The sequence below is a fragment of the Pipra filicauda genome, unplaced genomic scaffold, assembly GCF_003945595.2.
Source record: "Pipra filicauda isolate LSUMZ 115617 unplaced genomic scaffold, ASM394559v2 scaffold33_size4404698_pilon, whole genome shotgun sequence".
NCBI classification, from domain to species: domain Eukaryota; kingdom Metazoa; phylum Chordata; class Aves; order Passeriformes; family Pipridae; genus Pipra; species Pipra filicauda.
In genome coordinates this window covers 3,807,818-3,822,713 of record NW_024104465.1, presented here as the reverse complement: position 1 = coordinate 3,822,713, position 14,896 = coordinate 3,807,818, and the positions used below count along the sequence as shown (strand labels likewise).

General features: G+C 45.5%; 1 protein-coding gene across 1 annotated transcript in view; it reads left to right on the top strand.

The window, feature by feature from the left end:
- The window catches only part of GRK3 (G protein-coupled receptor kinase 3), a 65,881-nt gene that overhangs the window by 3,769 nt on the left and 47,216 nt on the right, over positions 1–14,896 (top strand). Inside the window, exon 2 of the mRNA XM_027722315.2 lies at positions 13,483–13,559. Within this exon, the coding sequence (XP_027578116.1) occupies positions 13,483–13,559 (77 nt within the window). The remainder of the gene's footprint in view (positions 1–13,482; positions 13,560–14,896) is intronic.

The window sequence follows — 14,896 nt, the reverse complement described above, 5'->3', positions numbered from 1 at the left end:
ACAAAACACAGCATCCATCTGTCCAGGCTTCTCTCCCCGCGGCTGTAGATGTTTCTCCTCTCATATCTCTTTTTCTAACGTGCTTCCAGTAATTACCTCTGTTTCAAGTTAATTTTAATTTTGATTTTTCTCTCAACCTTTTTTCCTTGGTCTCCTGCGTTCCTCTGAATCCTGCCCTTCTAGGGGAAAAAAGGAGCGTGTTGCAGTTACTTCCTTCTTGAGAATCGTGCTTATAATATGACATTTTTTTCAGGTATCATCCCATCCTCACTTCACCTGCAGAGGTGAAGACTGACCCCTGGTACCCAACTGCTTCTTACTGGGGCAGTTGATGTGCCCTTTGCTTTCTTACCCAGTATTCAGACTAACTTGTTTAAAACTCTGATTGAGGTTTGTTGAACACACAGAGGTTGATTTTCCTTTCCAGTTTTATTCTGAGCTGTTTGTGATTTCTTTTCTTCCTCTTATGGTGCTGAATGTTGTTGAAACGCAAGTGACGTTTCCCGCTCGGGGTTAAGCATCATTGCTCTGTCCTCTTTTGCTTCTGGTTTTACAGTTCTGATCTCTTGGCCTTCCTCTGCTCTTTCTCTGAATTTCAGTTCTTTCTTTGAAGTGTCCTTCAGTGAATTCTTGTACCTCTTGAAACTTCTGTAAATCTCTGAGTTCCAGGCTTACACTCCCCTGTCTCTGCTGTCAGTCTGGGTGACTTTCGTGGTGTTTTCTCTGGCGTTGTTTAACGCCTCTGTTGTGTTTATTCATTTACAGCGCTGTCTCTGGGAAAATTTTCCTGACAATTGCTTGTGTAATTTTCATCTTTGTTGCTATTACGCCCATGTCAGCCCTCTCAATCTTTCTAGGTGCTTCTTTGTGTCGCTGCAAGAAAACCGTTCAGTTTTGGGCTTCTGCAGGTGGCATTTAACTCCCTGAATGGCTCTAGCTCAGTGTCATGGCATTAAAAAGTCCCGTGTCTGCCTGGTGCTGCGGCTGTCCGTCCTTCCCGCCTACTTTGGTCCGTGCTGGTCGTGTCCATCAGGTCTGCAAAACTCCTCCCCTGAGGCCCTCATTAAAGCACTCTTTTGTCGTGAAGCTGATGAAGTTTGGCTGTGATTAATCTGCCGTGCTGTGTGTGCTGGTGCAGTGTTTGTGTGTTTACAGGCGATGTTTCCTGCCTGTCTCCCTCTGTCCCTCTGTGTTCCCTTGTCTCTACCCGGAGTGCCCGTCTGTGCCGTCAGTCCGTGGGCAGCACAGTGGGGTCCAACGGGGTCTCATCAGTGACATTTGTACCAAACCCCCCTCTTTATATGCAGGTTGTTTAGGGAATGGAATGGCTTCAGGAAGCCTTGTAAGATCCCATCTGGAGTACTGCCTCCAGCTCTGGGATCCCATCACAGGAAGGATATGGACCTGTTGGAGCGAGTCCAGAGCAGGCCGCCAAGATGATAAGAGGAATGGGGCAGCTTTGCTGTGAGAAAAGGCTGAGGGAATTGGGATTATTCAGCCTGGAGTAGAGAAGCTTTGGGGTGACCTAACTGTGGCCTTACAGTGCCTGAGGGGCTGCAAGAAACCGGAGAGCGACTATTTCCAAGGGCTTGGAGTGCCAGGACAAGGGGGAATGGCTTCACACTGCCAGAAGGCAGCGTTAGATGGGATACTGGGAAGAAATTCTTTACTGTGAGGGTGGTGAGGTCCTGGCACAGGCTGCCCAGAGAAGCTGTGGCCACTCAATCCCTGAAAGTGTCCAACGCCAGGTTGGATGGGGCTTGGAGCAACCTGGTCTAGTGGAAGGTGTCCTTGCCCGTGGCAGGGAGTGGAATAAGATGAGCTTTAAGGCCCCTTCCAACCCAAACCATTCTGTGATTCCATGATTCTGTGATGTTATGCTCCTTCCTCCCTATCTGGTTGCAAATGGTAGAAATCGTCAAATGAACTGTTTTTCTGTTTTCAGAAAAAGATAAGTGGGCCCAGATTCTGCAAAGGCTTCCACATTTGCTGGGCTTTGCACAGAAATGGTGCCAATGAAGGCAGAATTAAACCAGAGATGATACAGAAGATTAAGGATCTGCTGGTTAATTCAGCCCAATTTTATGTCACGGTGCCATTAGCTCAGTGAGGTGTTGGTATCTCACTGAACCTCATTCCATCTGCTTGTAGCAATCAAGACTGCAAATTATTTTAGTAGAACTTAGAGCTTGGCTGTCTAAAATTGCAAAACAGTTTAGGGTTTTGTTTGACATTTACAGTGTTGGGGGTTTTTTTGGTGTCAAGCACGATTGTTTCTTGATATTTTTACACCACTTCCAGGACTTACTAAAAATGGAATTGAAAAATTTGCAGTAAGACATTGAAACCAGCATTGCAGGACACTCAGACTGTTCCAAATGGTTCCATTGATGTGTAACTTGTGAAAAATACAGAAGGAAAAAGGATTCTAAATGCAATGGGTTTATAAATTAATCTGTTATTTTGCAGCTTTACTGCATCTCACTGAGTTGAGCATTTAAGCAAAGAATAAAGGAAGTAAAGTGGGGTGAGAGTGAAAGATGGGTGGTTATGTTTTGTAGACCAGACAAGTATTAAGAGAAGAAGGGTAAGTGCTGCAGGTGAACCTAGAGTAGGTGTGTAGGGAGGCCAGCAGTGTGGGTTTGTGCTTCTCAAGGTCAGAGAACCCTGCTGAATGAAGCTCTGGTGTTTCGCCAGGAGTATCCACTCGAACGGGTGCCCTCGGTGTCACTGCTCTTCCTACAGCATTGTTGTCCGGAGATGCAAGTGCTGTTTGAGATGGTGAATGTCTTCTCATTGCAGTGAGGCTCCAGGGCATCTACCTCTTTTCCAAGTGCTGGAAATACCTACGAGAGTGCTTTTGAGACACTTGAGTGTGCCTTTTGTCCCCTTGCCTTGGATGATTGTGCTGTTCAGAGGGATATCAGAGAGCCGGTGTGAGTGCACTCACTTGCTCATCATTCTTGTCTCCTGTCCTGGACTATCCCTCTCTTTTTTTTTTTTTATTTCCTCAAGGTATTATTGTTGACAGCTATGGTCAAAAAAATCCATTGTTCATTTAGTTTAGTACAATTCATAGTAATGTATCTGTTTCAAAGGTTAGTTCACATGTTCAGGAATGAAGAAGTATGTAGAATCACAGAACCACTAAGGTTGGAAAAGACCTCCAAGATCACTGAGTCCAATCTGTGACCGATCCCCACCTTGTCAACCAGACCAGAGCACTCAGTGCCACCTCCAGTCATTCCTTGAACACCTCTAGGGATGGGGACTCCACCACCTCCCTGGGCAGCCCCTTCCAATGCCTGGGCAGCCCCTTCCAATGCCTGACCAGCCCTTCTGTGAAGAAATTCTTCCTCATGTCCAAAATCTGAAGCTTAAATCAGTAGACTGAAGCTTATCTTACTATTTAGCATTGCTTGGGTGACAAGGCACATGTGGGGGTTCATGTGGGAGCTGCTTGAGGAGGGGGAAAGACTTGTTTTCTTCTGAACTACCATTATAATAAAAGCTGAATATTTGTGGGTTTATGGTGGACTAGTTCAGGGTAAACATACATGACAGAGTAGTGGAATTTTTGCTGGAAATCCAGCCTCCCAGCTTTGCTGTCAGCAGGATTTGTGGTTGTGAAGGTAGTAAGAAACAGCATTCCCAAAATAATTAATTTGGTGTGCATATAGGATGCTGGGGCCGCTGACAACATGTACTTGCTTTTTATCTCAAATTAGCTTTGTACTACAGCACTTTCTTGAGAAGAATGCATGCTTAGGGATGGATATGGACTGCCAGTGTAGGAGGCTGTATGGGAGGGCTCCTGCTTGCTGTGGATGCTGCTTTCAGCTCCAGTTGGGTGTTCTCTGTTGTGGGAGTTCAGTTGTTTTTTGTTGTACCTGCAGTGTCCCAAGCCTTAATAACAGACAGGAGAGCATGGGAGGGTGAAGATCCTGTTGCAAAGCTTTAATAGACAAGGAATGAGAGTCTGGAGGAAGGGCACTGATTGTTGTTACCTGTATTTTACAGATCAGGAGCCAGTTAGAAAATACCTGATGTACCTTTGTTCACATGTAGGACGTTTGGCAGGTGCAAGAGTTGAAGTTGGATTTTCTGAGCTTCAGTGGAGGCCCTTGACTGTCTGGGCTCCTGAGCATCCTGTGCTTGAAGCACCTCTGGGCACAGGAAGGAGAGATCCGGCCCTCAGAAAGATGCTCCAATTACTTCTCCTGTGGGAATGCTGTGATATTGGAGCTTATATTTTGAAACATAGACCTTCCCTCGGGCGTCATTACCTTAATTAAGGAAAAAAGTAAATGAGAGTGATCTGTGAGGAGATCAGTGTGCTCTGTTCTGTGCTAAAAACAGAGAGATGTTTCTAGGTGTGTTTTCGGCGAAAGCTTCCAAAATGTAATGTTCCTTTACAGGTATGATACACCTGCGTGATCCAGTGCAGGTGCTGCTGGGACCTGCCAGATGTGGCTTTTCCATAAAATTAATAAACTTTATAGCTCTTACTCCTTTTATAGCTATGATGGCTTTTCAGTGCCTGGACCTTCCCATGTGAAATGGTTTCAGCCAACACTGGAACTATAATATCAGGACACGAGTCTATGCAGCTCTTGGTTTCTGTTCTGGTGAAATCATGTGGAATGGCCTGGTTTAATCTTCTTATCAATAATAGCTTTATTTTTTTTTGGTAATTAATAAAATTACTAAAAAGCCTATCAGGAGCCGTCAGGTCCAGGTGCATAAACCAAATAACATAATTTAATTGAACTAAATTGATGTAAAAGCAGCAGTTTCTAGCTTAGAAAATACAGCTGTTTTCCACAGAAGGAGCTTCACCCCATGCTTATCTAAAAAAAAGAAATCATTCCAGTACTGAGTAAACACCTATATAAATATGTCTTTCATAAATAAATAACAATTTTTGAGAGTTTTTGAAGGAACTGCTTCCACACAGAACCCCCCCAGTCCCCTTGCAGTGTGCCAGGAATTTGTCCTGTCAGCATGTGTCATGTCCTATTGAGAAAGGAACCGGGGAAAGGGCGGATTTCTCGGGAGCTGGTGGAGCTGCTCAGATCAAAGCCATCATTAAACGCCGCAGAGATTCAGTCCAGCATGTGCAGCAGACGGGCACCAGCTGCACAACGACCTCCTGCAGCCCCGGGGCCTCTGGGGAATGGAGCTGGGAATGGGATTGGAGCAGGAGCTGGGAACGGATGGGTGCGTGTCACCCGCGGGGAGCTGCTACCTCTGCTCAAGGTGCACAAGAGAAAAGAGCTCCCACAGCTTCTGCATCCTCCTGGAAAATTAAAAAGCTCTGGGGATTCCAGTAAAATCCTCAGTGCTTCAGACCTTGGGGGAAAGACACCCCTGTCCCAAGGGGCTGAGTGCAGAACGAGCCTCCGCGCGACGGCTCCGTGGATGTGACTTGGCTGCTGTTGTTTGTTGTGTTTCTGCCTCAGTTTCAGCAGGAAAAATGAGCTCTGGGAAACAGGAGTCTGGGTTAAACTGAGCTTTAAATGGAAAAGAGTGATGGTGGGTCCAGCGAGCGGTGGTGAATGGAGTTAGATCCAGTTGGTGCCCAGAGGAAATGGCTTCAAGTTGTGTCAGGGGGTGTTTAAATTGGATATTGGGAAAATTCCTTCCTTTAAAGGGTTGTCCAGCCCTGGTGCAGGCTGCCCAGGGCAGTGGTGGAGTCTCCATTCCTTGGAGGGATTTAAAAGCTGTGCAGATGCGGCACCTGGGGACACGGGTTAGTGGTGGCCCTTGCAGTGCTGGGGAGTGGTTGGACTTCATGGTCTTAAAGGGCTTTTTCAACCTGAACAATCCCATAATTCAATTAAAAGAAGATAAAACGTGGGTGAATGTTTTACTCTTGAGGTTTTAAGTGTCTGGTGAAAGAAGCCTGGCTGTGCCATGGGCAGGGCATGGTTGTGTTTTGGGAGGATCACTGCCATGGAGTTGGGACGTGGGGCTCTGGAGGGATGTGTGGCCTTTCAGAAGGACCGGTTTTCTCTGGGGGAGAAAAAATACAGAAGCATTCCTGTAGTTTTAACTTGTTGTTTAAAAGAGCTTTGAAGGATCTGATTCTTGGGCCAAATATTTCATCCCAGTTTTCCCTTTTGGTCAATCTTGCATTGCTAAGCCTTTTAAATGCACTTGTACAAACAGAAAAAAACAACCTACTTTTGGCTGTAATGGCTGTGGGCCATTCTGCCAGTGCTTGTTGACCCTGTCATGCTTTCGGTTCAAAGGCCTTTGGGGCAGGATCTTTGGTCCAGTTTTAGCAACTTTACGATGGATTTGGATAGTGCAAATAAACTTTTAAAGTCTCTGTAAAATTTCATCCTGAGCCTATAAATGAATAAATAAATCAGAGGTGATTGTCAGCGTTGGCCGTAGTTCTTGGTCTCTCAGTCAACGTTTATACTTGCACGCTACTTTTAAAGAAAGTTCTAAACATTTGAGATCGGAAGAGATTAAAAAAATTGGCATGTCTTCAGTAATTTTGTATTTGTTTAAAAAAAAAAGTAATTTATGATTGGTGAATGACTTAATTGCAGTCGGAGCGAGGAGATGTGATTTTGCTCTGATTTCTCTTTCTTGTAATTTCTCAGCAGCAGCAATCTGGTGGAAGGGCAAGTCCTTGACACTGCAATTTGGTGTAATTACTCCTGGAAAATTCATGTACTTAGAAGCTTTTATATTAGTTTCAGATTTCAGCACTGATAATGCCAGTGATCCTCAAGGAACATGAGGCTGGTGAGTGTTGTGAAGTTGTAGCTATGCAGCTACTGCTTTTGGCTCCCTCCTTGTAAACTTCTCCATTAATATAATTTGCATAAGTGAAGCTGCTTTGTCTCCTGACGCAGGGACCAGAGGGGGGTGTGGACAGGTGTTGCTGAGCTTTAATCCCTTCCATCACACAGGGCTCTGGGGTGAAATTTGTTGTTAATCATCCACGTCAGTTCTAAGAGCATTAGTTCATTGCAATGAAATGAGTTGGCAGGGGGCTTGGTGTGAACTTCAGGGGGGTATGAGGGCAGAAAATGGGGCGGAAATGGGTGAACTTGGGATGGAAAATGGCAGAGCCCTATTCTGTCCCGTGGAAGGGGTGGTATGCACATGGTGTGCCATGTTTATGGAGAGAAATCAGAGTTTGGGTTCACTCGCTGCTGCTTTGTCAGCTGGTGAGAATGAGAGTAGAATGAACATTTGAACTAATTAATCACAGAATCACAGAAAGATTTAGGTTGGAAAAGACTTCCAAGACTGAGTGTGATTCTGTGATTTTACAAGTAATAGATAAATATATCAGGTTAAATGGTCTGATGGTCCTTTCTGATTTTCTGTGCTGGGAATTTGCCTGATGAACTGCCGGAACCAAAGTGACAACATGTAAAATAGCTTTTACAGCATCTGAGAACCAAGTCGTTTTGGGGAAGTATTGACTTCTGCTGAACTTTGAGCTGGGTGCAATCTGAGAGGAAGCAGAATGAAATGGGTTCAATGTTTTGTGAGTGCTCACTGTTTATTACCTCTGACACAGGAATAAGTGAAGGTGACTGTGTGATGTGGAGAAGGGATGCTGGGAGTGCAGAGGGCAGGCACTGCGAAAGCTTGGCAGACACAGCAGTGGCCGTGGAATTGCTGAATATCTGGCATTTTCCTGAAATAATTATTAGCGTTTGAGTAGTTTTTGGACATGCCAGGATCCATCAGGAGCTTAGTGTGCCGTTGGATACAGGAGCCACACGTGGCAGAGGGATGGTACCTACTCTGACGACAAAGGAGGGAGAAAATAAATCCAGCTTTATTTTACAGACTGGGGATCTGAGCAGATAAAGTTTATGACCTGCCTGCAACGATACAGGAAATGTTGATAGAGTTAATTTCTGAACTCTGCTCCCCTCAGTCTCTGTAAAGCTGCTGTTTCATTCTTGTTTTGTATTTCCGTTCTCTTGTTTCTGTTTCAGCCTATACATGAATGTATTAGTGGCTGTAACTGCTCATTCTTAATGCAGCTCTGGTTCTTTAATGCTGGCAACAAGACCAGACATTCCTTTCTCAAGCTGTGGTGTGTATATGTGCACCTGTACAACAGATAACATCCCACAAATCTGAACTCTTATTGATTTGTAAGAAAAAATCATGTGCTTTGGTGATAAATAATTAAAAACTCCTTTAAGATCCAGTAGTAAGTAGCTTCTTGACTTAGTTCCAATAGTAGGAGTATGTATATGGATACATCTTGTCACCTCATTCTTTGCCCTTTCCCCTTCCAAGGTGTGAGGTACTTTCAGAAGAACTCCTGTAACAAACCTTCAGGGACAGGATCCATGTAAAATGAATAGCAGAACTTTATTATAGAGTTGTAGACTGGTTTGGGTTGAAAGGGACCTTAAGGGTCATCTCATTCAAAATCCCTGCTGTAGGCAGGGACATCTTCCACTAGAACAGGTTGCTCCAAACCCTGTCCAGCCTGGCCTTGAACACTTCCAGGAATGGGGCAGCCACAGCTTCTCTGGGTAGCCTGTGCCAGGGCCTTACCCCCCTCACAGGGAAGAAATTTTTTCTGATATATAATTTAAATGTACTCTCAGTTTGAAGCCATTCCCCTTGTTCTGTCACAATGTGGAAAAAGTCCCTCCCTATCTGTCTTGGAAATACCAAAACAAGTGCTGTTTGTTTTCTTCTCCTCAGTAACTCCTGTTTTCTCCATATTCCCACATCCATTCTGGTCACGCTCCTGCTGCCCGTGTGAACTGGGGCTGCCCAATGGGCTGTTCCTCAGGCTCCGGTTGCCATCCTGTGGGTTCTGCTGTGGCAGACACACTTGTACTCCCAGCAGAAGTTTAATTTCTCTTGAGTGCCATGCTTATCCTTGGAGCCACAGACTATTCCTGATCTGTTACAGGGCAACAGCAAGAGTGATTGTTGTTGGCACTGGCTCTGGTTGCAGCCAAGGACAAGTCCTGGCTCTGGGTGAGCTCCTTTCCAAGGGACCTCCTGGTTTACTGCTGCTGCTGTAGCTCATCTGAGAGGGAGGATTGCGGATGCTCTTGCTGTGCACGTGTCCTTTTCTGTGTTGGAAAGAACATAATGTGTTTTCTTCTTAGTTTTTCAGACGTGTCTTGGAGGAGACATTTTCCGCCTGTACCGACCTTGGCACCGCGGCTGCTGCCTGTGCCCTGCCAGGCTGTCACAGGCAGCAAGAGCTGTTTAATTACAGAATGGATTTTAACCTTGAAGGTTGCTTTTCAGCGGCGTTCTTTGATCAAGCCTGAAAGACCAGGATGCTGGCTGGAGTATCTAGAGCTTCAAGATGGAGCCTGAAGCTCCTTTTAACAGACTTTTCAACTCGTACTTGACATAAATCCCTTTTCTGGGGAGGCAGAGGAGCTGACCAGTTGGAGTGACCTGTGCTGCTTGCAGAGTTCATGGTTTGATGGTGATGCAGATAGTCATCCTCCTGCCTGCTCTGGGCAGGCAGCGTGCTCTGACCTGCTCCACAAGCCCTGGGGTGTTTGTTCAGCTCAGTCTCTGAGGGCAGCTTCACCCAGGGGCTGTAAGAGATGCAGGAGCACTCAGCTGCCCACACTCCTGGCACCAGTGCTACGTGGGGACTGCTGGCATTGCTAAGGATCAAGATACTTGTCTCATTTGCAAAAAAAACCCCTCTCCCAAAACCTCTTTACTGTGTCACCGCCATGTGAGTTGTCTCTGACCAGCTGTGGGGTGGGCACTGCTGGGCATCTGGCCCTGGGGCTTTGCTGTGCTCCAGGTACCTGCTTAATGTGGGCCCAGTTAAATCAGCAAGTCATGGAATGACAGAATCACTGAGGTTGGAAAAGACCTCCAAGATCATCAAGTCCAACCTTTGCTGATCCCCACGTTGTCCCCCAGCCCAGAGCACTGAGTGCCACGTCCAGTCGTCCTTGAACACCTCCAGGGATGGGGACTCCACCACCTCCCTGGGCAGCCCCTTCCAATGCCTGACCACCCCTTCCATGAAAGAAAAGGTACCCAGGAAGAGGTACCCAGAGTCCAAGTTGCATTTCTAACAACATTTTAAGCCTGATTTTTGATTTCCCCTAAATATGCTTTTCCTAGTATTTCAGTTGACTCGGGGCCTGTGGACCGCAAACGGAGCACGTCTGAATTTTTTGCCATTTCGTATTTTTTCGAGAGGTTTTGCTGCAGTCCAGTCGGATATACTTTTGTTTTTGAAGTCTCCCTGGATTTCATTTTTAGCCAACTTTTGTTTCTGCCCATTTTGAGTGCTGCTATTAAGGTAGATCATGCTGTGAACCGAGATGAACTCGTGTGAAAGCGGCCACTTCTCGCATTAGTGGATGGTTTGCGCTGACGGCATCTCTGGCCGGGGAAGGCTTTTCAGAAATGGCTGCGTTTCTGTGAAATGCAGCTTTTAGTCCCAGATTGTTTACGTGTAGGGCAACTAATGAGTCGATAGACAAAAGCAGAGAGGGAATCTTCCTGTCTGTGGAATGTGCTAAGGTCCATTTTAAAATATTCCATCCTTGTGAAGGATACACGGACTCTGCTTCGTTTCTTTGAACTCAATGGGATTTTTACCTTTTAACTTCCATGTGAGAATTAGGAGGCGATTATTCTGGGTAGTCATAATCCACTCCATGTAATTTATTCCTATTTATTCATATGGATAAGGAGAAATGATTTTAAAGGGATGAGAGTGTTGTTGAGGAGCTGGAATGCAGTGTGGACTCCTGTAGCCTGTGATCATTTTACAGATTTGTTCAGATTCTGTAGCTGCAAAAAACATTTTGTTCCTTTGACACGTTATCCATCAGACCAGAAGTGTGAGATGTCGGGAGAGGAGGAGAGGCGCTGGAGAGATTTGCTCGTTACACAATCAGTGTTTTCCTGGACACTTCAGTCACACGTTAAATTTTCATTATCTTCTCCCATTGTCTAGACTAAGATCTGTTGATGTAATTTCTTGCAGTGCACTTGTTGGAGCAGAGGAAAGCTTTCTTGATGTCATTATTATGAAAAAGGCTTATTCTGTTACTAATGGTCTGGTGGTCAGTGGGAACAGGACAGTGCTGGTTGTAATGGCAGTGCTGATGGCTCGGGGCAGCCAGGAGGCTGAGGAGGGGGAACCTCGGGGGCTTTGGTGACTCAGACCAAGCTTGTTTATCTACGAGAGGGTCCTTCTGTAAGCAGGACAATGGGAAGCTATGGTTGGAAAAAGACTTAGATTAGATATTAGGAAAAAATTCCTGCCTTTGTGGGTGGAGAGGCCCTGGCACAATTGCTCAGAGAAGCTGTGACTGCCCCATCCCTGGAAGTGTTCAAGGCTGGGTTGGATGGGGCTTGGAGCAACCTGTTCTAGTGGAAGGTGTCCTTACCCCAGCAGCAGGTGGAATGAGATGAACTTTAAGGTCCCTTCCAACCCGAATCAGCCTGGGATTCTGTGATCTCTGTTTACTGCTCCCTCTTCGTTTGAAATCAGTATTTTGTTTAGGTTGTTAAAATACACAGAGAGCAGACCCAGTTCTTAAAGAACAAATAAACAGCAAGTTCGTCACTGAATAATTTATCATCTCAAACCTGATTAACAGTGTTTAGCCCTCCCAGTTCTTGTCTAACTTGATGTGGTGGTTGGCCTCCAGAGTTCTCGCTTTGGATCACAGTGTTCATAGATCTGTGTTCCATGTGGGCCTTGGAGATATACAGTAAAACTATTAATAGGATAGTTTCCTGGATGGGGGTTTAGGGCCTTCCAGCAAAGTTCTTGGCTTTTATTATAGACTTTTTTCTGTTCAAGTAATTCCTCGTGCCTCAGGCCCTCATTTGAGAAGGAGTGTGGATACTTTCCTCCCTCAATGGATGAGATATTTGTTAATAATTGTGAGGTTTCTCAGAGGCTCAGGTGATGGGGTCTGTGTGAGCACAAGAGAGGGGATGGTCTCTGAGATCAGCAGGGCTCTGCTGCTCACCATGACTGCACAATTATTTGTTAAAGAGGCCTTAGAAAAGAAATGGATGAGAAATAACCACAGAAATTCAGTTGTTCTTCTGAAAATGTTAAAATTTGTCTGCAAGAACCGACCTGTTCATTTTTATCCCACATGAAATAGTTCAGAGTCTGCATTTTACAAGGATTAGGTGCTCAGTCTTGCTACTACAGAAATAGGAGTGATATTTAATGGTTTAGAGCATCAGTATTTTGTACAAGGCTATTTTTATAATAATACATGGTATCTATGAAAATATCAGTTTTAAAATTGGAAACAGAGAAAGTCCAGTGGAATTTTGACTTGATACTGTGACAATAGAGTTGTTTTATCAAGGCCCAGCACGGCCAGCCTGCATTGATTTTAAAATTTATGTACTTGTATTGTTGCCCATATGAAATTTTTATAGGCATTATATTACAATGAATATTGAGGTTACTTGACAAATAAAGGAAATCTTTGTTAATGTGGTTTAAATGAGAGATTGTGACATTATAAATTAGGCAAAGTAGATGTTAAGTGCACTGCAGCCAAGTGAGGTGCCTAATGGAGCTGCTGTTGGCTCATTTTCTGCTGATCCCTGGCAGCTCCAGTGTTAAAGCCTGAGGCAGCTCGGAATGACTTGTGAGTTTGTTTTACGGGAGCTAAAACCTGATGCAGGAATAAAGAATCAAAGTGGTGACCAGGATGCCCCCTGGGAAGTGCTGTGACCCCAGAGATCATCCCGAGGCCCAGACCTGACATGGTCCCTGTCCTGGGCAGCCTGTACCAAGGCTGGAGAGCCCTTTAGAGGAAGGAATTTTCCCTGATATCCAACCTGAATCTCCTCTGGCACAGCTTGAGGCTGTTTTATCTCATCCTGTCCCTTGTTCCCTGGGAGCAGAGCCTGACCCCCACCTGGCTCCCCCCTCCTGTCAGGGAGTTGGAGAGAGCCAGAAGGTCCCCCCTGAACCTCCTTTTTTCCAGGCTGAGCCCCCCCAGCTCCCTCAGTCTCTCCTGGTGCTCCAGACCCTTCCCCAGCTCCGTTCCCTTCCCTGGACACACTCCAGCCCCTCAATGTGTTTCTTGTCCTGAAGGGCCCAGAACTGTCCCCAGCACTGGAGGTGCCTCAGCAGTGCCAGCACAGGGACAGGCACTGCCCTGGTCCTGCTGCCACACCATGGATGGTACAGGCCAGGTGCCACTGGCCTTTTGCCCACCTGGGCACATCCTCGAGTCCTTTTCTGATGAGCAGCTCTCCAGCCTCTCTGTCCCCAGCCTGGAGTGTTGAGTGGGGTTGTTGTGACCCAAGGGCAGAACCCAGCACTTCACCTTGTTGAACCTCATTGCCCTCAGCTCATTCATCCAGCTTGTCCAGTCTTTTACGTGGATGTTTCATTTCATTGATCCTTTTCTTCAAAGTATGGTAAAGGTCTGGTTTAAAAAAAGCAATTTCAAGTAACTCTTCTTTTTTTTCCTTTTCTTCTTTTTTTTCCTTCAGTATCCGCAGTGTTATGCAGAAATACCTCGAGGAAAGGGGTGAATTAACCTTTGACAAGATCTTTCATCAGAAAATTGGTAAGTCCTATTGCAATCAAATGTTACTTGTGAATATTTTAAAGATTGGTTTGGTTTTTACATTTCTCTGTGATGACTGCTGAGAAATCAGTACTGTAGATGGTCTGAAGAACCATGGAACAGGACTTAGTAAAACAAAGGTCTTCAATAAAACACAGTGTTGTGAAAGGGAAGAAGACGAAGCAAGGCAATCTGTCAACTTCAGGTTCTGGAAAACTACAGGGAAAATAATTAAATTATTTGGAAACATCAAAGAGAAAATTATATTACTTGGTATGGGCTTGTCAACAATATAATGTGTCACATCAGTTAAACTTTTTTTCCTCCACAGAGGTAATGAGTCTGTTCATAAGGGAGCAGGAGTAGGAAAGATCCCAGATGTATTGTCTTGACCCTCTGACGTCATGTTCTTGCTCACAACAAGGGGAGATGTGGCCTGGGTGAAACCACTTTGTGCTGGGGGTGAAACTTTGGGATAGTGGACTTGCGGAGCAGTTAATCAGTATTCCATGGAAGGCTGGATCCAGGGAGTTCGCACAGGAACGTCAGAGATCAGTGTTTTAGTTAACTGTGAGTGCAGGGCTCAAGAACCTCTGTGTCTTGCTGATGTGCTGTGACCACACCGAGGACAAGGGCAGAGTTACAAACACTCCGTAAACCACAGAAGGGGAAAATTGCAGTGCTCCACAGTCAGATCCAGCAGTGCCCTCCCCAGCTGTGCTGGAGCAATCACACAAACACAGGGTGCAGAACCTTGGGGTGGGTGGACGTGTTTCAGTGACTTGGCTGTGACACGAGCCCTGGGTTGTGTTGGCTCAGCTGTATCACACAACTAAATATAAAATCAGGGTTGTAGCCAGTGAGGCATGTGAAATAATCCTCTTCTGGCAGAATGTTCTGTCCATTCTGGCACTGGATTACAAAATATACATGGACCTGCTGGGGAGAATCCAGGAAAGAGCAGTGGGAATGAGCAGACTTTGCTGAGCAGTCTGTTAAATGTGACCTACAGGGAAGTATTGAAATAGGGTGTGATGTGGGTGGCAAAAGGGAGAAGTGAGGTTGAACATTATTCAAATCCAGAGAAGCTGTTGCAGAAATGATGAGGTTAGTCCATTTTCCAGAGGCTTAATGTCTCAAGTAAAAAAAATCTGGATACAAAAAAACCTGTTTTAGTAGCAGGGTGGGTAGTAAAGCAGGGAATGGATCTCGTGAGGGGCTTGTGAAATCTTTGTCCAGCAGATCTGCGGAGTGGGTTGGCTGGGACAGCACAGCTGCTCCTGTCTTGCAAAATGAGGATTAGGCTGGGAAGACTCAAGGAGGTCAATGGTTTTATT